General features: G+C 39.3%; 1 protein-coding gene across 1 annotated transcript in view; it reads left to right on the plus strand.

The window, feature by feature from the left end:
• Nucleotides 1-3,204: 3,204 nt before the first annotated feature.
• FARSB (phenylalanyl-tRNA synthetase subunit beta) overlaps nucleotides 3,205-27,201 on the plus strand; it is a 65,334-nt gene continuing 41,337 nt past the window's right edge. The window contains exons 1-11 of the mRNA XM_082631071.1: nucleotides 3,205-3,312; nucleotides 9,721-9,776; nucleotides 13,243-13,397; nucleotides 15,349-15,418; nucleotides 16,006-16,121; nucleotides 20,506-20,656; nucleotides 21,816-21,924; nucleotides 22,874-22,944; nucleotides 24,435-24,496; nucleotides 25,441-25,492; nucleotides 27,021-27,082. Of these exons, the coding sequence (XP_082487197.1) occupies nucleotides 3,255-3,312; nucleotides 9,721-9,776; nucleotides 13,243-13,397; nucleotides 15,349-15,418; nucleotides 16,006-16,121; nucleotides 20,506-20,656; nucleotides 21,816-21,924; nucleotides 22,874-22,944; nucleotides 24,435-24,496; nucleotides 25,441-25,492; nucleotides 27,021-27,082 (962 nt within the window). The 5' untranslated portion in view covers nucleotides 3,205-3,254. The remainder of the gene's footprint in view (nucleotides 3,313-9,720; nucleotides 9,777-13,242; nucleotides 13,398-15,348; nucleotides 15,419-16,005; nucleotides 16,122-20,505; nucleotides 20,657-21,815; nucleotides 21,925-22,873; nucleotides 22,945-24,434; nucleotides 24,497-25,440; nucleotides 25,493-27,020; nucleotides 27,083-27,201) is intronic.

Below are 27,201 nucleotides of genomic sequence, written 5' to 3' on the forward strand. Positions count from 1 at the left end.
GAGCTGTTTGAAAACAAAATAAAGCTGGTTAATTCACTGTCTCTCAAAACCAAAACAAATTTCAGAATGATCTGAGATTTAAATGGAGAGGAAAAAAAAAGAATCCATTCAAGTCCTGTAAGAAGTATATGTGATTAAAAAAAAAAAACTTGGCGTGGTGAAAGACCTATTAAAACATAACATAAAACCCAGAATCTATGAAGAAAATCATAAATTAGACTCTAATTTAAATAAAACTCTTAAAAATGCCCCTTCTGAAAAAAAAAACTTAAAACAAAATCTAATGTGAAGTATTCCGATTGTGTTTCTACTCAGCTATAGGCCACCAAGCGTTTGTCTCCTTCACCCCGCAAAAAGAGGGCCACATTCATCTCTTGTTTCTCAACTTCATCTTAACTTCCTTAAAGGTATACTAGATAAAGCAGAACACTGCCAATATTTTTGAAACCCTTTGGGTATCTCAACTCCCTAGGCTTCGTCCCTTCCATCCCACTCAGAACTGACTAGTCTCAGATTTTGTGTTTCTCATTCCTTTTCCTTTAGTTTCACCATCTATTTATGTATGCCTAAATAATATACTCTTTAGGTTATCCTGTTTTTCATTTTTATATAAATCACACCATACTGTATATATGCTTTTGTGGTTTATTTATTTTTTTGTCCAAGTTTATACATGTAGCTGTAGTTCATGCATTCTCATAGCTGTATGGTGCTTCACTGTATGAATTTATAATTGTTTTCCTGTTTTAATATTGATAGACATTGGGATGTTTCCACTTTTTTGTTATAATGAACAATGTAACAGAACATTCTTATTTGGTCTTCCAGTGCACAGGGGTAAGAGTTTCTCTGGGGAATATTCCTGGGTTCCTAATTGCTGGGTAGTACGGTACACACACGCTCTGCCTTTCTAGGTAGGTAAGGCTATAATTTTCCAAATTGGTTGTATCAATTTATACTCCCACATTCTTGCCAACATCTGGTTTTGTCAGACTTGCACATTTTTACCAATCTGGTGGGTATAAAAATGTATTTCATTATAATTTTAATTGGCATCTTCCTAATTTCTAATGTATGGAGAGCTTTTTTCATGTTTATTGGCCAGCCCGTCTTTCAGTTCTAGGAAATTCTGCCATCTCATTCCTGCTCTCAGGCTGGCTCTAAAATTAGACAAGAGAAGCACATATCTACATTTTGTGATATACTATTTCAACATTTTCCAAATATCTTCCTTATCTGTCAGCCAATGCCATTTGTGATGAGTACCTGTGGCCTAGTTTTCCCTTTTCCATTAGATTATCCTAACAGTTTAGCCAGTCATAGAGAAGGCACAGGGTACCTGTGCGTGTGCAAGGATAAAAAGCAGGATGGGTGAGTTGTGGCATTTGGGAGATGGGAACAGAATGCCTCTGGGTAGTCTGAGAATAGCAAGAATATTTCTAATCCTTACAATAATTCTCTAAGATGTACATTATTATCATCTCTACTTTACAGGTAAGGAAACTGAGGTTAAAGGCCACAGAACATCTTGGGGTGCCCAAAGGAGAGAAGGTCAGCATGCAATAATTCAGGAAGTCCTTTATTCATTGATTCATTTTTCACTGAGTACCAGTTTGAGAGCAGAGAATTTTATTTGGCATTGGAGGTATTTGCCATTGATGTGGCCTCTGCCAATCTATTATATTGCTCACTGGGGATGGATTGCCTGCAGCCATAGAGGGAAGTTAATGTAGTAAAAAACTGCTTGAATGGCAGTCAGAGAGACCTAAATCCCTCCCAGTTTATGTCCCCTCACCTGAATGGCCTTGGGGCCCTTACTGTACAGTATAGAGAGGATAAGGGCAATGCTCCCTCGTGGAACTGTGTCAGCTCTGCCTTCTGAGTTGGGTGACTCAGAGTGGGCCTCAGTTTTACCATTTGTAAAATGAGAATAATGGTAGCACCTACCCTGGTGTATTAGTTCCCCATGGCTGCTGTAACATTTCCACAAACTTGGTGGCTTAAAACAAAGAAATTTATTCTCTCACAGCTCCGGGGGTCAGAAGTCCAAAATCAGTTTCACTGAGCTCAAGTCAATGTGTCCAGAGACATAACAGGGCTGCTCCAGAAGGCTAGGAGAGAATCCTTCCTTGCCTCTGCAGTTTCTGGTGGTTGCTGGCATTCCTTGGTTTGTGGCTGCATCACTCCAATCTCTGCTCCAGTGGTTACACTGCCTCCCCTCTTCTGTTTTTCTCAAATCTCCCTCTAACTTCCTCTTATAAAGATACATGTGATTGCATTTAGGGCCCCCCTTTTTTAAATTGGTGGTTTTATTTTTTTTTGAATTTTATTTTTTGAATTTTATTTATTTTATACAGCAGGTTCTTATTAGTTATCCATTTTATACATATTAGTGGCCCATTTTGATAATCCAGAAGAGTCGTTTCATCTGGAAATCTTTAACTTAATCTGAAAAGACTGTTTCCATTTAAGGTAACATTTACAGGTTCTGGGGATTAGGGCTTGATATATTTGTGGGTTGTTATTGTGCCTATTACACTGAGGGTTGTTAGAAGGAGATCTGCTAAGGCTGGCAGAGAATTGAGCCCAGCATCTGCCAGTACAGAACGACGAGTAAATGTCAGTCTCTTTGCTCTTTTAAAAAAGACGTTTCTAAGGAAGCCTCCCTAATAGGGCTGCTGTAAGGTTCAAAAAAGCACAGTTGTAACACGTAGCAGGGTGTAGGAGATCAAGGAATGAGATAAAAGCAGATCTACTAACAGTTTCTCTCGCTCCCACTACTTGGTTTTGCACAACCTTCTATCGGGGCCGCCTCAGACCCCGCCTACTCACACTCTCACCCCCTCCCAGGAGGATTGATTCTCCACCACGAGGTCCCGCCCCCTTACGCACTCGCCCCCTCACCCCGCCCCCCTAGCTTGGCGTCCTCCGTCCGTAGTGTGTTGGAGGCGTGAGGGCTTTCGCGGGCTGTTCATTTTATTGCCCATCAAATCCTAGCCCATTTTATCCAATTCTGTCTCCTTTTTCAGCCTATAGTTTATTCACCCAACGAAGCTAGATTTACTGAGGTTAGTGGTGGCAATTTACCTGCTTTCAGTTGAGAAAAGAGAGGCGGAGCTTTTGGAAGAAGACTGGCGATATTCAAGACAGCCCGACGAAAGGGGCCGGGTCCTACACACCTCGGTCGCCAAGCCCCGGCCAGCTCGCCGCGCCCAGGCCAGCACGCCGCGCAGGCGCAGTGGACCGGACTCGCCATGCCGACTGTCAGCCTGAAGCGCGATTTGCTCTTCCGAGCTCTGGGCCGGACCTACAGTGAGTGCCTGTCCCACAGCCTGGGCTCTGCGCCTCTCCTCAGAGGCTGGGACCCCCTGCAAAAAGGCATCGTGGCAACGTTCATGCTGCCGCGCGGTTTTGGCCTTGGGCGTTCGAGTTCTAGATAGAGACGGCATAAAGTCCCCGGCGGCCCTGCTGGGCCGATGTAGCCTCTGGGAACCGGTGTCTCCGCGGGTGCCATTGCATCACCCGCACGTGATGGGCTCACTGTGTCATTCATTCAGCGATATCGAGCGCCTGCTGCGTGTCTGATGCCAGGGGATAGAGTAGGAATGAAGCTCCGGGTTGCCTCCCGAGTGTAGTTCATTAAGTGCAATCAGAAGAGCGCTGTGGGAACTCCATTTGTGAGCAACAGGGTGTGTGTGTGTGTGGGAGGGCGGCCTTCTTTCCTAGTTTTACTTTTATTCACGTTTACTGAGCGCCTGTTATGTGCCAGGCACTGTTCTAAGTACTTTGGGAATACAGCGGTGCACAGGGCACATAAGGTCCACGTTCACATTCTGGTGAAGCAGGCAGATAATAAAACCAGCATGTTAATAAGATGATTTCGGATAATGTTAAGTGCTAGCAGGGAAACAAAAAAGATATTGTGCTAAGAACAGCATTAGATAGGGTGGTAACGTGGGCTGAGCCCAGAGTGACAAGGAGTCTTTACTTGGTGGGTTTAGTTTTCAGGCTATGCTTCATCTCTTCAGTTTTAAAAACACTATCATTAAAAAAAAGGGAGAAGTATTAAGTACGATTATCAGTTACCCTATACATGTAGCAGTTGAAGTGATATCTGCCGTGTCCCATATCATCAGCTTGTGATAATTGGTTTGTGAGAGCTGTTTTTGGTTTTAGGGCTCAATATAACAAAAGCCTAGTCGGTTTAACAGATACTGCTTCCTACAGTAAGATATTACTGTGAAAATAAAATTAGCTTTTTAAAACGTTTCTTAAGGTGCATTTTTAGGTACTATGTGCAGTTGACCCTTGAACAATCCAGGTTTGAACTGGGTGGGTCCATTCATAGAAGGAATTCTTTTCAACAGTAAATACTAACGTACTACATAATCCATGGTTGTTGAATCCTCCCATGTGGAACCCAGGAGGGCCAACTGTAAGTTACAGAGATTTTGGACTTGGTGGAGGGCTGGGAACTCCTCATCCCTGCCTTGTTCAAGGGTCAGTTGTATTCGTAAAGTGTTAATCTCTCTAGGGTTCTGCCCTAAGTCCCTGAAAATAGAGGTAATGCTCTTGTCCTCTAAACAGGGCTCTAATTCCCTGTACTTTTTATTTCATACTATTTTATATTTTTTATCCATCCTTCTAAACCATATTCTCACTAATTGTGTATGATATACCTGAATTACACAAGATGGTGTGTAGCAAAAATTTGTTCAGTACATCTATGATCAGTTCCCACCTGTGTATCCATATCTGGGAAAGTAAGAAATAAGTCAGGTTTTAAAAAAATGATGATTTATAACCTGTTTACTGTCATCTGATGTTTTAATATATTCTCTAGATGCCTCCTCCCCTTTTCCATACTGAGAGAGATCAGGTAAGCTTGATTATCCATAAATATCTGTCGACTACTGACTCATTAAAATTTCAGTCAGGAAGATTGATGTTGAGGTGTACTTCAGATGGGTCAGAAGTAATACTTATCATTAGTTTATATTTCGCATGTTCTTTCTTGAAATCTTTTAAATGTAAATTAGGTTGAGGTCAAAGTTGGAAACATGTTTGGCAAAGCATCTCCTTTGCAAGCAGTGTGGATCGCCTTGTTTCTTGCCCCCTCCCCCCTTTTCTGTCTTCCTCTTTTTTTTCTTGTTTTCAGGTAGTGTCTCATTCACTCTTTTCTATCCCCATTCCCTCTTTTTTTTTCAGTCCCTGTAGGGCTTTCTTTTTGTCTGTCCTAAATTCCATTGTTTCATCAGTAATTGCCTTTCACCACTTATTTGCTTATCAAGGATAAGCAAAGGATATTTTTCAGGCTGCTTTTATTCTGTTCATTTTGCTCCTCTGGGGCAGTTTTGTCTCCTTAGTCTACCTTTTTTAATTGCCTTTCTGCTCAGGTGTTTTCCTCTTGCCACTCGTCTTTTTGTTAACTGGTTTGTTTTCACTGTACTTCAATTCTGGCCCTGTTCTGCCTTGGTGTAATTGCTGGCAATGCGGCCAGAGCCACCTGTGTATATCATGAACCTTGAAGATGTAGTTACTCAGGTGTGTCATTTTGTTAGAGGGAATCATTAATCATGATTTCATTGTTGATTCGTCAGTCTAAGTGCATGAAATACAGCTGAAAGGAATAAAACAAATTGTATGATAATTAGGACTCAGTTGAGGATTCAGTGTATTTTAATGATTCTGCACAGTTTGGTAAGTAACCATTTAGTTATCTATTACTGCATAATTAATTACCCCCAAATTTAGCAGCTTAAAACAACAGTCATTTGTTATATGTTTCTGAGGCTCAAGGATTGGGAAGTGGCTTAGCTGGGTGGTTCTGACTCACCTGGTTGTAGTAAAAGTGTCAGGACTCTAGTCATCTCAAGGCCTAACTGGGGCTGGAGAGTCCAATTCCAAGTTCACTCAAGTGCTTGTTGGCAGACTTAAGTTCCTTGCTGATTTTTGGTCAGAGATTTCAGTGCCTCCCACCTGGACCTCTCCATAGGACTGTTTGCAACATGGTGGCTTGTTTGTCCCAGAGTGGGAGGTCCAAGAGAGCAGGTAGTTGAGAGAGTGCTCAAGATAGAAGCCACAGTTTTTTACTAACATCTTGTAAGGGATACACCACCCCTTGTCATATTCTCTAGGTACATGGACCAATTCTGGCACCGTGTGGGTGGAGACTACAAAGGGTGTGAATACCAGGAGGCAGGTGTTCTTGGAGGCCATCTTGGGGGCTGACTACTGCAGTCTGCCCTCTGGCCCCCAGTGATTCATGTTCCTCCCACATGCCACATACACGCCCTCCCAAGGCCCCCGGAAGTGTCATCCCATTACAGAAGCAGCTCAGAATCCAGAGTCTCATCAGCTAAATCGGGTCCAGTTGTGGATGAGGCTCTTCGGGTGTAGTTCCTTAAGTACAGCTGCTTGAGTAGAATTACTCTTGGCCTGAGAGACTAAAGAGACAGTTTATCTGCCCCACCTGCACCTAACGTACAGTGGTAGGACAGGCATAGGACATTCTTCTTCAAATGGGGAAAATGGGAGACACAAAGGAGTTATTAGCCCATGGCAGTTCTGAAACCGAGCTGGCAAATGTTGCATGTTCTTGATCAGATCTCAAGGCCTGGGATCAGTGTCCATGGTTCTGCCCTACTTTCTAGGCTCTTGGTTCCACACTCGGGGTGATCCTCGTTATTTTATTTTTTGGTGAAAGAAAGCACGTGCTTTACAGCTGATTAGTTTTCTTGGTCTACTTCCCACTAATAGAATTTTGGGGGCTCAAAGACTTCATTTTGTCCCGTCTCTGTCCCTTTCAGCTCCAGCTTGCCATGTTTCTGCTTTTTTTGTTGTTGTTGTTAAACTTTGTGGGTCTTTGGTCAGTTTTGCTGGTTTCCACTTCAATAGTCAAAAGACACACCACCCACAGATGTCTGAAATAAGCTGTTTTGTACCTTGGGCTTTTGCTGATACAGTGCTCTTATTTAAGCTCAGTTGTGTGACTGAATAAATTTGTGAGACACACCTTTATTTTCTTTATGTGTAGTGCCTTTTGTCTGAATGAATAGTGCCTTTGATTTTTACTGCGTCTTAAGATTTTACAATCATGTCCTTGATTCATCTTTCGACCACGTTTCCCTGGAAATACTCTGGATTTGCTCTTTGATCAGAGGTCATTTTTTTAAACATCTTTATTGGAGTATAATTGCTTTACAATGGTGTGTTAGTTTCTGCTGTATAATAAAGTGAATCAGCTATACATATACATATATCCCCATATCCCCTCCCTCTTGTGTCTCCCTCCCAGCCTCCCTATCCCACCCCTCTAGGTGGTCACAAAGAGCTGAGCTGATCTCCCTGTGCTATGCGGCTGCTTCCCACTAGCTATCTATTTTACATTTGGTAGTGTATATATGTCCATGCCACTCTTTCAGTTCAACCCAGCTTACCCTTCCCCCTCCCCGTGTCCTCAAGTCCGTTCTCTGCGTCTGTGTCTCTATTCCTGTCTTGCCCCTAGGTTCTTCAGAACCATTTCTTAGCTTTTTTTTTTTTTTTTTACATCTGGGGAGGCTGAGGATTTTTAAAACCATTAGGTCCTGGCTCCTTTTTGTTTAATAGTCTTTCCTTTAGTTCATCTCTTCTCTCACAGTCTAAACCAGGCGACACCTTCAGCACTGGTTGGAAAGGTTAGTTAAGTCACCCGGTCGAGCAGGTACCTTTTCTCCAGTCCCCGTAACTGTTGGCAACAGTGTCGCTAAACTTTGCCTCTACATAAAAAAGGATACCCCTTCTGTCAGTTTCCAATAACACTTCCTCACTTTCCTTCATATCCTCACCTGCATCCTTATCAGAGATTGAGGCTTCTGTTAACAGCTTTGTCAAGGCACTTTAGGTTTCCATTGACACTCTCAGGGCCCACCTCCTGATTCAAAGCCTTCCCCATGTTTTCCCGTGTTTTGTTATGGCAGCGCTCTCTGTCCAGGGACTGAAGTCTGTGTTAGTTATCTGTTGCTACATAACAAATTACTCCAGTACTTAGGAGTGTAAAACAACAAGCCTTTATCATTTCACACAGTTTCTGAGAGAGGAATTGAGGGAGGAGTGGCATAGCTGGGTGATCTGGCTCTGGGTCTTTCGCCAGGTTGCAGTCAAGCTGTCATGTCAGCTGGGCCTGCAGTCATCTCAAGGCTTGGTTGGGCTGGAGTTTGCTTCCCAGCGCACTCATGTGGTTGTTTGAGACGTGAACGGTGTGAGTACCAGGAGGCAGGGGTCATGGGGGCCTCTGTTATTTCCTGCCCTAATGATACCCATTCACCCACACCAGGGACCTGGGAGCCATTGCACACGCCTCCTGCTCACTCACTGTTCCCACCTCCCAGTCAGTCCTTGAGCCTTACAGATTCTGCCCCTGACGTTTCGCACATTCTTCCTTCTCCCTCAGACTCACTGCTGGCTGCTTTAACCAAGTCCTCACTGTCTCGCTTGTCTGTGGCAGTAGATTCTCTGTTCCAGTTTGTCCACCACCATTCTTTAAAATGCAGGTCTAACCGTACTATTATCCAGCTGGAAATGCTTTATTGTAACTCCCCGTTGCCTCAGGCAGGACAGAGGGCAAATCCCTTGGCATCTTGAGCTGACTTCTTTCTTCTTTTTTCATCATATCTCTTCCGGACATGAACCTCACGCTTCATTCATATGGGACGTCCCAAATTTGCCATGTGGTTGTCTCGTTCCCCACAGTCCCTGTCTAAGGAATTCATCCTTTCTGTGAAGCCTTCGCTGACTCTCAGTGGAGTTGATTGCTTCCTTTGTGCCAACTCGGTACCTTGCACTTACCATAACTGTATTTACTCATCTGGTTTACTAGAGTAGGGCGTAGTTAAGGCAAGAATTGTATTTTATTTATCTCTGTAGCCCTGGCACCTAGTACAGTGCCGACACATAGGTGCTCAATAAACGTTTGTTAAATTGAAGTTCAGTGTCAGGAACAGGAATCTTAAGATCAGCTTCTTACTAGAATATACTAGTAATGATGGTTTGTGTTCAGTTTTTGGTAACAAGGAAACCCTGACAATGCTGTATCAGGTGGCAAAGCACAGTAGGGTATAACTTAAAAGTAAGGAAGAGAACTATTAATTATTGCAGACCTACTATGTTTCAGGGCACTATGCCAGGCCCATTATCTGCATGAACTCACTTAAGTCTTTCCAACAGTTGCATGCTACAAATAAGTGGCTGTAAAATGCTACTTTATGGATGAGGCATAGGAATCAGAAAGTTTACATGAAGTGCCAAGCTCTCAACTGGTAAGTGGAACAGTCAGAATTCGAACTTGGATTGATCTGGCTCCAAAGCCAACTGTCAGGCCACCTCAGAGAATTTTAAATGATAGGATTTATATGACATTATTCCTTTATGTTGGATCTGTGATTTGGAGCCTACTTTACATTGGATCCCTGCTTAGCAAGTTTTTTTCTTCCAAGTAAGTGTAAACTCCCTAGTGCAGGTAACCTAATTCTGTAGCTGATAGTACATGAATCAGCCCTTTTTAAAATAGTTTTGGTTTTCTTAAAAAATGTTTTTTGGTCAAGCTTTTTTTGTTTTTAAATGGAGATATCTGATGCCTGATATTTAGTATGCTTGGTATAAGATGATTAAAAAATGCAGTTTATATGCTATTTTCATTTGTACTGAACAGATTAAAATTAGCAATCTCTTACTTTTTTCTAGCTGACGAAGAATTTGATGAACTATGTTTTGAATTTGGTCTGGAACTTGATGAAATTGTATGTATTGGATATTTATTTCTCTAATATTCTGTGTATAAGTTCATTATATTTTATCTTTGTTACCTTACGGTTAGATCAAGATGGAACATTTGTGGGCCGTGGTGCTTTCTGTGTTAAGGGGCTAAGCTCTGGTTCTAAGAGTGTTACCTTGTGTAAAATCTCAAAAGGGGTTCATGCCTTATTCTGATGCAGTACCCTCAAGTCATCAGCCTAGTGCTGTGGAGGTGGATAGACCCTCTCAGGTAACCCCAGAATGAAAGCAGTCTCCCAGGCAGTGAGGTGCCATTTGCAGATAACCAGATGGAAGGGGTCCTTGAGCAGTGGGAACTTTGCTTCAGCCGGAATTGCTGTCTCCTTGGCCTCTGGCTCCCCCTCCTTCACTTGCTCTGCGTCCCACCCCACCTTCCCCCGTGCCTATTTAACCAGCGTTAATTCATTCTTCATTTATTACTCTATACATTCATCTTGTAAAATGATCTGCTACTTTTTGAAGAATTGCTTGTAAAAATGATTTTGAAACATTTTCCTGGTCTTTTGATTATATAATGATTAAAATGTTGAAAAAATAGCTTTATTTACCAAATATATTATTAATAATGATAATGTACTAGAGACACTGTACTTGTAACTAAAAAGATAATTTAATATGTCTCTGGTAATTAGTATTATTTTTTACCCCAAGCCTTCTTGATCTGTTCTGTGTTTTATAACACAATAAGGTTAAAAAAACCCTCAGACTGACAAAAACCTATATTGTTCTGCCTTGTTTTTCCTGTTGCTTCTTAACTAATGTTGCAGAAAGTTTTTTTATATTAATGAGCATCCATATGCTTAAGAAGTCACCTGAGATCTCTGTAGTTTATATTAAATTGTTATTTTTATTAGAACTCAAAATTATGCTTGAGGCTCTGTGATATCTAAGAGCATTGGACTGGATATCAGAAAAATGGAGTAATAGTTCAAACTCCCACATTTACTAGCTGTGGAACCATGGACAATTACATTGCCTCTCTGGGCCTCCTTTTCATCTGTGAAATAAGAGGTTTGCATTGTATGATCCCCATAGATCCCTCTGGCTCTGAAATTTCTGTGGTCATCGATTGGCATAACATTTTTGTTAGCATTGAAAAACCCGGTCTTCACATATGATCTTTTTTTTTTTTTTGCTGTACGCGGGCCTCTCACTGCTGTGGCCTCTCCCGTTGCGGAGCACAGGCTCTGGACGCACAGGCTCAGCGGCCATGGCTCACGGGCCCAGCCGCTCCACGGCATGTGGGATCTTCCCGGACTGGGGCACGAACCCGTGTCCCCTGCATCGGCAGGCGGACTCTCAACCACCGCGCCGCCAGGGAAGCCCCACATATGATCTTTGTATGAACTGAGATACTGAAAATGGAAGAAGGCTTAGGCAGCTGTGTCTTTTTTGCAAAGGAATTAGGCCATTTTTTTGTTTGGATGCCTTCTTTTCTCAAGTTAACCACATTTTCTTCCCTTCTTTATATGGGTCCCCCCCCCGAAATCCAGCACCCGCATGAGGTGACTTATCTTTCTTCACTAAAATGTTAGCAATTTTATTGACCCCTTTAATTGAACTCTGTTTAAATTCTGATTTCTCCTCCTACCTCTTCCCCCATCCCCCCATTTCTTTTTTTTTTTTTTTTTTTTTCCGTACGCGGGCCTCTCACTGTTGTGGCCTCTCCCGTTGCGGAGCACAGGCTCTGGATGCGCAGGCTCAGCGGCCATGGCTCACGGGCCCAGCCGCTCCGCGGCATATGGGATCCTCCCAGACCGGGGCACGAACCCGTATCCCCTGCATCGGCAGGCGGACTCTCAACCACTGCGCCACCAGGGAGGCCCCATCCCCCCATTTCTTTTCTCCTCTCCTGCTCCCTCCTCTTCGTCCTCTTCTTTTTTTATTATTAATTTTTCCCTAATTTAAAAACTTTGCCTCCTGAGTTTGAGATGGCCAGTGGAGGTGTTCCTTGGAGCCCACAGTCAGTGAGCACTGTGATCCCTGTGCAGTCCAGCATCACATGGACTCTGTGATTCCTCAGGTGTGGCTCGGGCACGTAGTGCTGATTGACAGGAAGTGAATTCTTCTGCATGCTGTGCAAGTGTAGACTATAATTCTTTGAGCAATAATTTGAACTCATATTTTGGCAGTGGGAGAGGGAGAGCATCATGTAAAACAAAAATCATCACATATTTTGATAGGAATTTGTCAGTTATTTTAGCAGGTTATTGGTGGTAAAAATAGGAGTTCCAGTTAAGTGGGGATTCCAGATAATTAGTGGGTAACATTAACTGTTGGAATATGGCTTTTAAGCATTTTGATTGAAAATTTCTTCAGTATACGTACAGTTCCCTGCTGTAGTAAACATGGAGAACAGAATTTAACTTCTTGGCAATGGTTGTTTTTAAGAAAATCTCTGTAGTGTGGTTATTGAGATAGTCTAAGCTTTTTGCTACTGCATTAAAAATCATTCTAGTGGTATTTTTCTCTCTTTTTCCTCTTGTTTGCTTTCATTCTTGCTGCTCTGTACCTTTTACTGTCATTAGATTGCTTCCCATCATACCTATAAGCCCTTCTAATTTACACCACAGCTTCTGATGATCTCTTCAAATGTTTCTTTTTTTTTTATTAGTCATTTATTTATTTGGCTGCGCTGATGGTCTTAGTTGTGGCATGTGGAATCTTTAGTTGTGACATGAGGGATCTAGTTCCCTGCACAGGGATCAAACCCGGGCCCCCTGCATTGGGAGCATGGAGTCTTAGCCACTGGACCACCAGGGAGGTCCCCTCTTCAAATGTTTTTGCTTGTTTTTATAGTATTACTCTCATTCTCCTGTTGCTTGTAGGCTTAGGTGCCCATAGGATTTAGCTTTTTAGAGTCATTATCTTATAAAAAGTTGCATATCTTTTAATTTTTTTTTCTTTTTTTTGTTTGGCCGCGAGCTGTGGCTTGTGGGATCTTAGTTTCCCCACCAGGGATCGAACCCAGGCCCTCGGCAGTGAAAGCGCAGAGTCCTAACCACTGGACCTCCAGGGAATTCCCACCATAGCTTTTATTTGGTGAATTCTCTTTACTTTGTCTCATTGACACTTTTGTCGTTGTTGCCCTATGTTCTTTTTGGTGTTTTCATTTTCTTTTAGATCAGGGATGGGCAAACTTTTTCTGCCAGATAGCAAGCTTTTGAAGGCTGTATAGTCTCTGTCACAATTCAGCTGTTGCAGTTTGTAAATAACAATAGGTAAAATGTAAATGAATAGGCTTGGCTATGTTTCAGTAACACTTTATTTACAAAAATAGGTGGCAGGCATGATTTGGCCCACTCCTTGCTTTAGATGGATTTCTGCTGCTCTGGAAAGAACATGAATAATGCAGTTACTACTTTATAGGGCTACTTTTTCAAAAGAATTTGGATTTATTTAGTTTTATTTTAATTTTTGCGTTTGTTTTAGACATCTGAGAAGGAAATTATAAGTAAGGAACAAGGTAATGAAAAGGCACAGGGGGCCTCTGATGTTGTTCTCTACAAAATTGATGTCCCTGCCAATAGATATGATCTCCTATGTCTGGAAGGATTGGTTCGAGGACTTCAGGTCTTCAAAGAAAGGTAAGGGAATATGTTCATTAAATACCTGGCTAAGTTGGGTTTCTTTTTTCTTTGCCTGTCATTATCAGCAACCCTGTTTAAGTTTCTAGAAAAAAACCTGTTGGACAGGTACACAGCTTTAGGTCTGCGAGGGATGATTGGAGCCTTTAGATTGTAGCCGTTTGAAAATTTGCCTGAATATTGAGTCATAGCCTTTCATTTTGGGAGCGTATTTTAAAGCTGGAGTGGTTAATGATTTTATGGCATCATAAAAAGCTTTTTAATGGGTTCATGTGAGTTCTTTAGTAATCCAACTGGCGTAGTTTGTTGGGTTTGTTAAAGGCTGGGAGAAAAGTAGAGGTGGTACAACTATATGCTCTTTTCTTAAGAATTCTGAGGAAGCTTGGGAATGGAGCCTCCTAACTGGACAACTGAAGACCTTATGATGGCTGTGGGCAAGTTAATTGACTTTGCTAGTTTCAATCTCCTAATATATAATGAAGAATATTTTTAAGTCCTCTTCCAACTCTTCATGTAATACATATAGAAAATGGTGAACGTATGAAATGAAAAAGAGGTGAAACAGTAAAGCTATCAAAAATAATTATTTTTGGTTTTGATTACTTATTCATTATCTAGTCAGTCGCAAAAGAGTAAGAGCCTCAGGCTGATGGGCTAGACTCTGGAACTGTGAGGCCTTCGGATGAGTGATGGGTGTTGGTGAAAGGATGATAATTAGGCATTTGGTTAATGTGGTTAAAATTTGGGGGTTGACCCAGTTGTTCTCTGCATGACAATCAGATGTTTATATTTTAGGGTCAGGGATAAGCCCTTACAGTGTGTTTCCCAAACCTGTCTGATATGTATTTCTGTTTTTAATAGGCACCTCGTATGATTTTTATGATGAGACTGAATTAGGAAAGTGACTTAAAACCTTTGCTACTCAAAGTGTGGTCCATGGGCCAGCATCATCTGTAACACCTGGGAACTTGTTAGAACTGCAGAATTTCACCCTCTACCCAAGACCTATTGAATCAGAATATGTGGTTTAACAAATCCCCCAGTTGACTGTAGGCATGTTGAGGTTTGAAAAGCACTGACTTAGAACAGTAGTTCCCACCCTCTTCTGATGATAACAGTTACCTGGACTGTGCCTTCAGAATGTACTGTCTACCAGGCCTTTCCCTTGAATATCCTGATTCATTAGGTCCAGATGGGACCAGGCCATCTGTATTTGTCATAAGCCCTATTTTTCTTAGAAGCTCAAACTCTCATGGTTGGAATAAAACTTCAAGGTGATTTAATCCAGCCCCTCAGCTGATGTTTAAATGCCCCCTATACAGTTGCTTAGTTAAAGGTTTTCTAGCCTCTGCCGAGACTCCAATGATAGGACACACATTACCACGAGGCATCCTAGCCCATTTTTATTTTATTTATTTTTTTACCAGATTTATGTTATTCATTTATTTTTGGCTGCGCTGGGTCTTCGTTGCTGCACGTGGGCTTTCTCTAGTTGTGGTGAGCGGGGGCTGCTCTTCGTTGTGGTGCGTGGGCTTCTCATCGTGGTGGTTCCTCTTGTTGCAGAGCATGGGCTCTAGGCATGCGGGCTCAGTAGTTGTGGCTCACGGGCTCTAGAGCGCAGGCTCAGTAGTTGTGGCGCACGGGCTTAGGTGCTCCGCGGCACTTGGGATCCTCCTGGACCAGGGCATGAACCCATGTCCCCTGCACTGGCAGGCAGATTCTTAACCACTGTGCCACCAGGGAAGCCCCTAGCCCATTTTTAGACATCTAGAAATGTTAGAAAGTTTATTAGGTTTGGGTTTTTTTTTTTTAATACTCAGCCTAAATTTGATTTGCTGTAACTTTAACCCATTGTCTAGTTCTGTTCATTTTGTATACTTTCTATACACAGAATAAATTAGTTTACTGAACGTTTTGGTTAATAATGAGCAAATTTGTTTTAATATTTTAGGGTAAAGGCTCCAATGTATAAACGGGTGATGCCTAATGGAGAAATCCAGAAATTGATCATCACAGAAGAGGTAATAAGGATCCATTCTTATTTTTCTTTTAAAAACATCTCTTTTGTGTATATCTCTATAAGGTGGGACAAAGGTGACCCTTCTGCCAAATGTAGTTTTCTTTGATCACTTGCTAAAATGGATGTATATTTAGCCTCTGGCTCTTAAAAATTGTCATTTCGTTTTTTACCAAGAAGTGAAAGGGAACACAGCATTTGTTTTCCATGAATAATTTTGGAAAATAACATCCAAATGTTTGGTTAAAATACATTTGCGATATAATTGTTTTAATTGTGGTATATTAATAAAATTTAGAAAAAATCTTTTGGGGAAAGGCTATTTTGGTAGAAAGATTAACTACGAGCAAACTACTTAAGGGTTAATTTTTTTCTCAGTAATTCGGTAAATTTTCAGAGATCTTGCTGAAATGTAAATTGCATGAGGACAGTGACTTTGTCTCTTATCACCACTATATCTTACTGTTGATTGAATGAATGAATATACACTTGCTTGAATGAAAATTTGCGACAGCTAACTTTCTATTACAAGATGATATTACAAAGAAAAGCCTTAATATTTACCATCTCTAATGATATAACGAATTTCAGACAGCTAAAATACGCCCGTACGCTGTTGCAGCAGTTCTCCGAAACATAAAGTTTACCAAAGATCGATATGACAGCTTCATTGAACTTCAGGAGAAGTTACATCAGAACATTTGCAGGTTTGTGGTTGCATCTTTTCTTCCTTGCCTCCCGCTCTCCTTCCTGTCCCTCCTCCTTCCCTCCCCTTCCCTTTTCTCTTCCTCTTTCCCCCCCTCTTTTCTTTCTTCCTCCACTGTAGACTTTTTTCACAGCATTTCTAAATTAATCATATGTGGGAGTAACAAGAGTTTAAAGTTAACTAAATTTAAATTTAAATAAGTTTAAATTTCACCAAACAGCTCTTTGTTACTGCTTATAGACAGTGTATCCATGGAGAAATAAGAGATATATTTTGAGTACTATATAGAGAAGAAATACCTAGTCCTAGACATTTTCTTGGGTTTTGTTTCTTGGTTCAAGTCATTAACAGTGGATTATACTACTAAATATTAAACCATGGTAATTTGAAGCATGACTTATTTTAAAAATAGACAAAAATTTTTGGCTTGATCTCATTTTTTGAGTGAATATAATTATAAATTGACAGGTGAAACTTGAGACCTTTACATAACTGAATTTTCTTATTCTGTCTTTGGCATTGCTACACATCATTTCCCACACAGCCCCCTGTAGTGTGGTGATCTTCAAACCTAATAATTGCTGAACCCCCTAAAGGTCGAGGAAGGTAACAATGGGAGTCCTTGAACTAATTTCAGTATTTCAAAAATCCTAATAGAAAATATATATTTACTGATGATAAGAAATGTCAGCCTTTAGCTAACATACCAAGTTTTTTTTGTGTTGGTACTAAAATATATAAACGTAAGTTATCTCATGCTAGTCAAAGATATGATTAACAGTTACATATATCTTGAGTAAAAATGGAAAAAATTTTTTTATATTTTAATAATTGCAGTAGTTGCAACTTGGTAAACTATGGAAACTAAAAGAGGCTTTTGTGTAAGGGGTGGTCTAGAGACAGGGTTGGGGGGACCTTGGGCGTTTTCTTCTGGTGTGAAAAATATTTAAAAAATTAAAATACTTGTGGTTAAGCTCACGAGGTTTCTTTTTCTTGAAACATTTTTGCATACATCATAGAAGAAACTTTTTCTCAGAAATAACATTTATTCCAAGTTCCTTTATAAAAATAATCTATTTGTCATCTTGCAGATATGTTATTCTTGAGCAAAACAATAAGAATTTAAATATAGTTTCAGAATATAGGACAAGATTGAGGATTTCTGACAAGCACTGATAATAGCTAGGAAGTGCTTGAGCCCAGTTATCTATTCTGGTCGTTTGAAGAATCTAATTTTTATCTATATTGGAAGGCATTTCCTTAATTCGGCTTTAAGCTCTGTTTTATGCAGTATTCCTGGAAATCATGAGCTTTTTCTAAGGGGAGAATAAATCACATCCTAGTACTCTGGTGTGCCAGAGTCAGTAAATCCTAATTTGCATTTTTCCAGAGATATATTTATTTCATTTAAATTATAAAATTTATTGGCATAAAAGTTGTTTATGATCTTCCCTTATTATCCTTTAATATCTGTAGTATCTGTATCAGTATCACCTCTTTCATTCCTGTGTCTTCTCTCGTTTTTCCCCTTGATCAGTGTAGCTAGAGATCAGTGTACACATCAGTTACTTCAGTGTGTATCATTGTGTATCGGTTTTCAGAGAACCAGCTTTTGGTTTCATTGACTTTTCTCTGCTTTTTTCCCCTATTTTTCTGTTTTCATTGATCATGCAGTGTTCTCTCTAGGGCTAGTTAGTCCTTACTGCTGAGGCAAGACTTTGTTCCTATTTATCCATTGCCATATGAAGAGTGAGGTTTTCAGTCTGTGTGAGCACTGTTGCCTTGGTTGGTTCTTTCCCTGGCCTTGGCTGGTTTCCTCACATGCACACACTGATTAATGCTCAGCTGAATTCTTGAGGAGGCCCCTCTGCAGATATCAGAGTTCTCTGTCTGAGTAGCTCTGTCCTCCCCAGTACTATGCAGTGAACTCTAGCCGTCTTGATCTCCCTAGACTCTCAGCTGTGTCTCTTCAACTTAGGGAGTCCACTGGGCTCTAGCCAGACCCCGTTTCCTGCCCTGTGGCTTGAAACCCTTCCACGCAGTCAGCTGGGCAGTCGTAGGGCTCGCCGTATCTGTTTCCTGTCTGTCATCTGCCCTTCATAGCCTGATCTCCAGTGCCAGCCATGGAAACTGTTGTCTTATGTGTTTTGCCTTTTTTGTGATTGTATCAGGCAAGAGAGTAAATCTAGTCTTTGTTACTCCATCTTGGCTGGAAGGGTCCATTGAACTTTTTACTTCAGTTACTTTATTGTTCATCTCTATAGAGTCTGTTTGGTTCCTTTTTAAAAAGTTTCTTTTTTTTTTTTGGCTGTTATTTCCCTGTCTGTTCATTATGTGTATATTTCCCACATAATTCTTGAACGCTTTTTGTAGTGGCTTTTTTGTAGTAGTAGTGGTAGTAACGTTTTAAAAATCTGGTGATTTGAAAATCTGGGTCATCTTAGCATTGGTTTTTATGGGTTGGTTCGTGTGGAGTATGTCATGTTTCCCTGTTTTCATATGCACTGCTTTTTGATTGCATACAGAATATTTTGTTATGTAAGAGGCTCTTATTTTGCTCTTTTTCTCTGAGAAGTGGTTTCTGTTGCAGGCAAAGAGTCTTGAATACTTAGCCTGACTCAGTCTCGAAAGATTTGGCTAGATGAGACCTCTGCATTTGGCAGCAGCAGAATTTTCTGCCCAGTTCTTTGAGCTGCTGCTTTTTCACAGCAAGACTTTAATAAAATTTCTGCCAGTAGAATAGGTAAAATCTTGATTTTTGACTATTTTTTGTTTTCATATCTTTTTATGTTTGGGATATTAATCCTTTTTCTGTACCTACGTTGCAGACCTTTGCTCTCAGTGTGTCTTTTGACTTTTGGGGTCTTTTGGTTGTATAAAGTTTACAGTTTGGATATAGTCAAGTTTGTCAGTCTTCCTATATGACTTTTATGTTTTGTGTCTTAAGAAGGGATGTTCTGCTCCACAGTTTTAAGCATTGTTCTCCTATATTTTCTTTGAATAATTTTTATGGTTGTGTGTGTGTGTGTGTGCGTGTGTGTGTGTGTGTGTATGTATGTATGTGTAAGTTTGCCTTTTGTTTTTCAAAATGCATAGCTCTTTGATTAATCCGGAATTTGTTTTTTTGTGATTGGTTTGAAGTTGAAATTTAGTGACATTTTGAGGTGCTGTTTCAGGATTAAGAAACCAATATTAATGTCCAAGAAAACATGGACTTTCTTACCTATGAATTTGTCAATTATTAATTTATCTAAACTTACTGAACCATGTATATTTCTACCTATGCTAGTATATAAACATGTAACTCATTGAGTAAAGTAACACTTCCTTTAGGCTTGTCAACAACTCTGTTCAATTTACCCGTATTTATTAAAGTTCTAGTCACCTGTCTTGGAGTTTGATGAAAAAAACTTTTTTTTTAATTTGTTTTATTCAGTATAGTTGGTTTACAATGTTGTGTTAATTCGAGGTTGACCAAAATTTGTTTCTTACAAATTTTAAAAACTATGTCATGGTTCATGTAATATGGACTTTAACACATTCCTTGATTACTAATGATTTTATCCATTTGATATTTAATTGTGGTTATGCATACGTATTCGAATATATGTACACATAGTCTAAAACACGTTTTAAGAATTTTTAGAACATCATTAATTCTGACCAGTTTTCTCTTTTTGAGTTGTCTTTTGGAAAGCTTAGAGCCAAATTTGTGACCCTCTGTGATAAGACAGTAAGCTTTGAAATTCTAATTTAGTATCAACATTGTTTCTGGCTTTGTTTTATATCCCTACTTCTGTTTCTTTCTCTCCTACTTTGTATCTTGCTTTAAGTTCCTAAAATTACCTGAAATCCTTTACAGATAAACTGTAGAACAAATGAAATTAATAGCTCTTGAAATTTCCTTACATATTAAATTTTAAATATAACTCACAGTTCTTAAAACTAAATAATTTTCATTAATAAAGCAATATAGCTATGTGACAGGAAATTTAGGAAAATATGGAAAAGCCAAAAAACACAGGAGTTTTTTGGTAGTTTATTCTAATTTAATAAAAGATTTCTGTTTACTTGAGGACACTGGAGGAAATAGATTAAAAGAAGGTAAAGGGTATGTTGACTTTGAAAACGTCCTAATATAGTACTAGGGAAAACATAGTGGAAGGGATTTACTTCAGCTGCTGAAATAACGTGTTTTAAGTAGCTTTATATTTATATTTCTCATAATTTTTAATGGTTGTAAAGGTGCTATATAGTAGTAACAGGCTATTTTAGAGAAGTGTCTAAAAATAAAAAACCTATACTCTATGTTATCTTTAGAATTTCTGCTTTGAGATATTCAAATCGTTTTCTGTTTCTCTTTCTCTCTGTCTCTCCACATTTAGGAAAAGAGCCTTGGTTGCTATTGGTACCCATGACTTGGACACTTTGTCAGGCCCATTTACTTATACTGCGAAGAAACCTTCCGATATCAAATTCAAGCCTCTAAATAAGACCAAGGAGTATACAGCCTGTGAACTGATGAACATATACAAGGTAAATGTTCTTTTATGTTAATGTAATAGCTCTGGATAAATCATGAAATTCCTCCCAAATCAAGTCTTAATTAGGGCAATAAAATGAGTGCTTGAAAAAATAACAGCGTCTGGGCTCCAACCCAGAGATACTGATTCCTTTGATCTAGAGTGAGGTCTGAGCATAGTATTGTTTATTATTACTTTTATTTATGTATGTATGTATGTATGTATGGCTGTGTTGGGTCTTCGTTGCTGTGCACAGGCTTTTCTAGTTGCGGTGAGCGGGGGCTACTCTTCGTTGCAGTGCGTGGGCTTCTCATTGTTGTGGCTTCTCTTGTTGTGGACCACGGGCTCTAGGCACGTGGGCTTCAGTAGTTGTGGCATGTAGGCTCAGTAGTTGTGGCTCGTGGGCTCTAGAGTCCAGGCTCAGTAGTTGTGGCGCACAGGCTTAGTTGATCCACGGCATGTGGGATCTTCCCGGGCCAGGGATCGAACCCATGTCCCCTGCATTGACAGGCGGACTCAACCACTGTGCCACCAGGGAAGCCCTGTTATTACTTTTTTATCCTCTCAGATGTTTTTAACGTACAGCCAGGATTGAGAACCACTGAAGCAGGTCATACCGCATTGTAATATTCATATTTAGGTATAACTAAAAACTCATTCAAATATAAGGAACAATGAGATTTAGCTAGTTTTTTTGTAGCATGCACTATTAAAAAGCGTCTGCCTCCCGTGATTAGCACTTTAGAGTCCAGCAGTGAAAATGTATTCAGTAGTCACTTTAAATTGCATTTAACAAATAGTAAAAGAAGTGGGTATCATTTGGAAAAAGCAACTATTATCATCGACCTGATTTGCAAGTGATTTCTTCCTATTTATCTAAATAGTTTTGTATGGTTTGTGTTTTGCTTAAGGTGATTCAGGCTTACTCTGCAAGTCAGAGTTTTCAGTCTTGAAAAACGATTGCGGTCTTATCTTTCCCCAGTAGGAAATGAGGCTGTATAAGGATTCTGAGATATTAATTTACATTAGAAAATATTATACATTTAAAACTTTGGGGGCTGTTTTATTGTTTTTCTGAGTTTTCCCCCCTCTTTTTATGCTAGGTAGGTATGTAAACTAATTACAGTGACAGAAATAAAAAGCTAATTTTGTTTGACTTATTTTTTTTTCAGACTGACAACCACCTTAAACATTATTTACATATAATTGAAAATAAACCTCTGTATCCGGTTATCTATGATAGCAATGGTGTCGTCCTTTCAATGCCTCCAGTCATCAATGGTGAGTTATTTCTTAAGCACCATAGGTTTTTTGCTGTTTCCCTCTTATTCTTTATCATTTCTGTGGAATTCTCAGTAGACTTGACTGAATCAATCAGATGACTCAATCTGAGAATCTCAGGTCTTTTGTGGATTTTATTGTAATAGTTCTTTTCATTCATTTTTCAATATTTTACTGGTGATTTTTGTGTAATTTTTAAATGTATACATATTTATAAGTTTATTATAAATATTTTCTGGTGCTAGTCTCTGGATTCTGTTATATTCCTCCAAAGGGTGTTGATATTGTGGTTTTAGCAGGTAATTCATTTAGTTAAACTTAGAGTCAAATTTTGTCTGGCCTGCTGTTTTATAGTTAAATTAAAATTTTAAAACTGAATTTTACCCTCTTAACTCCTTTCTGAAGCTTTTGTTGAAGAAGCAACTTGAACATATTTACAAAATTTAGTGATGTCAGAGCCATAGATGTTTGCCCTTCTGGAGGTGAGAAGGGGGTTCAGTTGACTCATGATGGGAAGGAGAATCTTTTCCTCCTCACGATCTTGGACTCTAGTACTTATAGTGGGCTTCGGAGTGAGCCAGATCCAAACCCAAATCTTAGCCTTGCCGCTTAATAGCTGCAATCGTGTTCAGTGAGCTTAATCTCTGAATCTTAGTTGTCCTGCCTGCAGCCCTGTCATAGATCGTGGTGAAAATGAGATGAGACAACTTCTGTTAAGCACCTTACATATGGAATGCACTCAGTAAAGCCTTGTTTTTATTTTATCTTTATTCTCCAGCTTATAATGGGAGCTTAGAATAAAAGTTGTATATCTCCTTACCTTACCTCTGAGGTGTCAGCTTATATTATGTTCTAAATTAAAATGTAGTTTCTGTTTTGTAGAGCTTTTTCGTGCACTTTTATTTCTGAAACGGATTGTTTTGTCATTACTGTTTTGTGTTTGTTGTAGGAAATCATTCCAAAATAACAGTAAATACTAGAAATATATTTATTGAATGCACAGGGACTGACTTTACTAAGGTAAATACAACTTTTTTTCTATTTTTGTACTGTCAGGGTAGATTTTTACTTCTGGGCCAAGACCATGTGGCTAAACTTTAAAATATGTTTATTTTGTAGGCGGGGACATACTTTAGCCATTTAGAAAATTAGGAAGATGTAGCTATTCTGTACTTTGGTTAAGGTGCTTTCATTCAGTTGACAAATGTTTCGTGAGCACCTACTATCTTTCCAGTGCCATGAATTTAATAATGAGTTACATGTTCTTGACTTCAAGGAACTTGTCATCTTGTGAGAATTAGCCAAATACATTACTGTAAAACAGAGAATGGGCTATACATTGTAATGCCATCTGTATAAAGTGTTCATCTTAGTTGGCTTAGTTTGAATGCTAACTAATTTCATACCTTTGTGTACTTGATAAAAAAAAATTAAAACCAACTGGCTATCAAGTTTTATTTAGCAAATTGATAAAGGGTTTGTACACACAAAGGTGTCTAGAATATGTAGAATACTAATCGTTCAGTCACTTTTCGTCCCCATATATTAGATTGGATTGTTACGAAAGCTTTTTTTTATGTCATATTTTTTCTTTACAAATGTTAAGTAAGCCATAGAGTGAGGTGGCAGTTAAGCACATTAAGAAAGGTAAACTTGAATGGCAGAAGGCTGGAGTATAGAAGCAGGGCAGATAAATGGCATTCACATATGTCTTACAGGATTGGAGATCCTTGTAAGATAGTTCATTTATAACTCTTATATACCATATGTGCCTGCAGAAATATTGTCAGGGTAATAATATAGCTTTTCCTGTTAAAAACTTTTTTAAAATTTGCATATTAGGAGACCTTGGATGTCTTTTCTGAAGCTTGTAAATGAATAAAGTATATATAAAAGCAAAGCATATATCCCAATAAGGTTACTGTATTTTTTCTTTTAATTAAAAAAAAAAAATTAACAAATCTATACGGCCTTCACTGTGTACCAGGCATCGCTCTATGTGTTTTATACACACACACATTCATACTCTTAATCCTTATATTAACCAAATGAGGTAGGAACTTTTATTATCTCTACTTAACAAACAAACAAAGATACAAAGACAGTAATTAAGTAACATGCGCAAAATCAGACTGCTAGTAAGTGCTTGGGCCAGGAGTCTGGCATCTGGCTGCAGAAACTTATGAGCCTGAAAAGGTTTACTGCCATATTTAGCCATCTGTCTTTCTTGAAATTTGCTCAGCCCAAGGGAGGGGGTGGGGAAATAGATGATTTGTCTCAGTCATGGATTGTAACTGTCAGAGAACCGCATAAATGCAGAACACCTGAAGATAAGGTCAGGGCCTCTCAAGCTCAAGAGTTTTTACTCCACTTCTTTCTTTAAAATTTATATATACAGATACAGTTTTAGATGTTTGGAGACTAAATTATATTAAATATTCATTCATTTCCAGCTGATGGAAGAAAGTATATTTATGGGTTACCATAATATTTGTTTTTTTCCTTTGCAGGCAAAAATAGTTCTTGATATCATTGTCACCACGTTCAGTGAATATTGTGAGAATCAATTTACGTAAGTTCGTTCGACATCTTTATCGATGATGGCCTGTTGTTCTGAAGTCAGAGCACTAAGGCCTTGTGCTTAATATAAAGATGAAATATGTGGTTCTTGTAACTAGAATATATAATCTCTTTGGGGAGCTAAGACATGAACAAATAATATATAAAGTAAAAAGTGATAAGTACCTTAAAAAGTTTCAGTGATGTTCTGGCCGTTTGTAAGGGCAAGTTACTGCTCGCTGGGGCAATCTGGGTAGACCTCATGGAGGCAATGAAATTTAAGCTGTATTTAAGGATTTGAGACTGAACATGGAGAAACAGCAGAAGGAACAGCTAAACAAAGATAGAGAATCATATATAAGAGTGAAGCATGTATCCTGTGTATACTTATAAGACTACTGTATTTGTTCCAAAGCTAATTTTTTATTTAAAAAATTGCTTATCAAAACTATATGGCCCTTACTGTGTACTAGCATCATAGTTTATTCTGGAGTATTATAATTCAAAATAAATGTATAACTGTAGAAAGCATGACTGACATTGTATGGGCAGTGTTGGTTATTTTTTTAAATTGATTTGCATTTTAGTGGTTGTGTCAGTCAGCTTTCATTGTGTAACAGCGTGACCTTGCTAGAGCCTGGAATGTGTGTGTCAGTATTGGCAAGGTGTTCATCAAGGATGCATGCTTTGCAGGACTGGGAGATAAACTTATCAAGTGGGTGCTGCCTGAAGAGACATGGGAGCCACAGGAAATGGAATAGTAATGTTGTGTATGGGAGGATTAATCCAGACAGCAGTGTTGGAATGTGAATAGATTGAGTGTGTTGAGGCTGCAGTTGTAGACCAAGTGAAAGTTTTGTTAACCACACACATTTTTAGAATTTATGGCCCTTTTTTCCCCTTAAGTTTTATTTTATTTATATTTAATTTTATTTCTGGCTTTATTTTTGTTTTCAGGGTTGAAGCAGCTGAGGTAGTTTTTCCTAATGGAAAATTACATACCTTTCCAGTGAGTATAGAAGAAGTGACTTGATGATGATGATGACTTTGACAACAGCAGTAACATTAATAATAATAGCTATAGAGTGCTTTTGGTCTTTCTATCTGTGCATCCACCCACCTACATGCCAGGCACTATACTGTATGTATTCCATGGATTTAATCCTCACATTAACCCTATGAGGGTGGTTGCTATCATTAGGCCCTTGACCTTGAGATGTTAAATAGCTTGCCTATTACTATTCAGTGGTGGAGCTAGGATTTAAGCCCAGACAGTCCCAACCTACTACATTAATACCACAGCATTATATGGCCATAATTCCTGTGGTTTATTTCCTTATTAACTAGGTACCTAGGTAATTTATAGTTTCACCCCTTTTAAGGTTAGTCAGCCCTCCAAACCACTGGGCTGCCAGGGAAGTCCCAATAGCAGTTTTTTTTTTTTAATTGATTTTAGTTGCTGTTGTCAGTTAGCTTTTGTTATGTAACAAACCACCCCAAGGTTTACTAACTTCAAACAATGATCGTTTGTTTATATCATGATTCTGGGGGTCAGCTGGGTAGTTCTGGTCAGGACTGGCTGGGCTGATCTCTGCTAGGCTCCAGCTGGTTGGTCGGCTAGCAGCTGGATGACCTGGGATGGCCTCACTGACATGTCTGCGTCTTGGCAATGAGGTGAACAGGTCAAGTGCCTCTCATCCAGCAGGCTAGCTTGGGCTTCTTTACATGGTGGTGGCCGCACTCAGGTGATAATGATGCTTCTGCTCTGAGAATTGCATTTTGAATAGCAAGCCCATTGTCCTTACCTGAGTCCACACAGGTTTTTAAATTTATGGCCTTTTTGCTAGTGGCGGTTACAATTTTGAGAGTAATTTTGTGATAAGAAATACTCATAGGTATGTTTCCAACATTGCTGAAAAGCCTGGACTTTATGTGTGTTTGTTCCTGTCTCACATGGTAGAGTTACGTACTGTTTGAAGGAGAGTGAGTACTAATTCATGAGATGCTCCCAGCCTGACTGTCTCCTGGAGCAGATTGATAGCTAGGACTGGGTCATAGTTGCTTTTCCCCACCTGAAAAAAATGGTAGGAAAGGAATGAGTTGATAACACTCTTAGATTTAGTATGATGGATAGTACAATATGGCACATGAATTATTCTTCCTTGGTCATAAACACCTACTTGCATGAGGTGAAATTGAAAATCTTCAGCAGGATTTGTAAGCATTTTAGAAATGATGTAATGCACTAGTGTTTTGCTGAAGAGAATGGTGATTGACCAAGTAAAAGAGAAAAATGTTTGGCATTTTATAATATTTCCAAGCAGTTCCAGTTGTCTAGCAAGTAGAATGTTCATATATGAATATAATGTAGCAAATAATGTCCTGAAGCGCCCTGAGTTTATTTTTGATATCTGGCTCTAATGACAACTTCTTGGGAGGGTAATGAAACCACAACAATAATGAATTGAATTAGAAAGAGGCTAATGCTGTGTCTGGCAGGACTGATTTCAGCTTCTCAAACTCTTTTTCTCTCTAAGGAACTGGCTTATCGAAAGGAGATGGTGAGAGCTGATCTAATTAACAAAAAAGTTGGGATCAGGTATGCTCTGAAAACTTCATTTATTTCTTTACTGTTGAAGAGAATTCAAGAATGAAGTACACATATGACTACTTAATTTTCCCTGAGAAAATGCTTGGAGAGAATTTTGATATCCCTTC

Source organism: Mesoplodon mirus, assembly GCF_964341445.2.
Source record: "Mesoplodon mirus genome assembly, chromosome: 8".
Taxonomy (NCBI): domain Eukaryota; kingdom Metazoa; phylum Chordata; class Mammalia; order Artiodactyla; family Ziphiidae; genus Mesoplodon; species Mesoplodon mirus.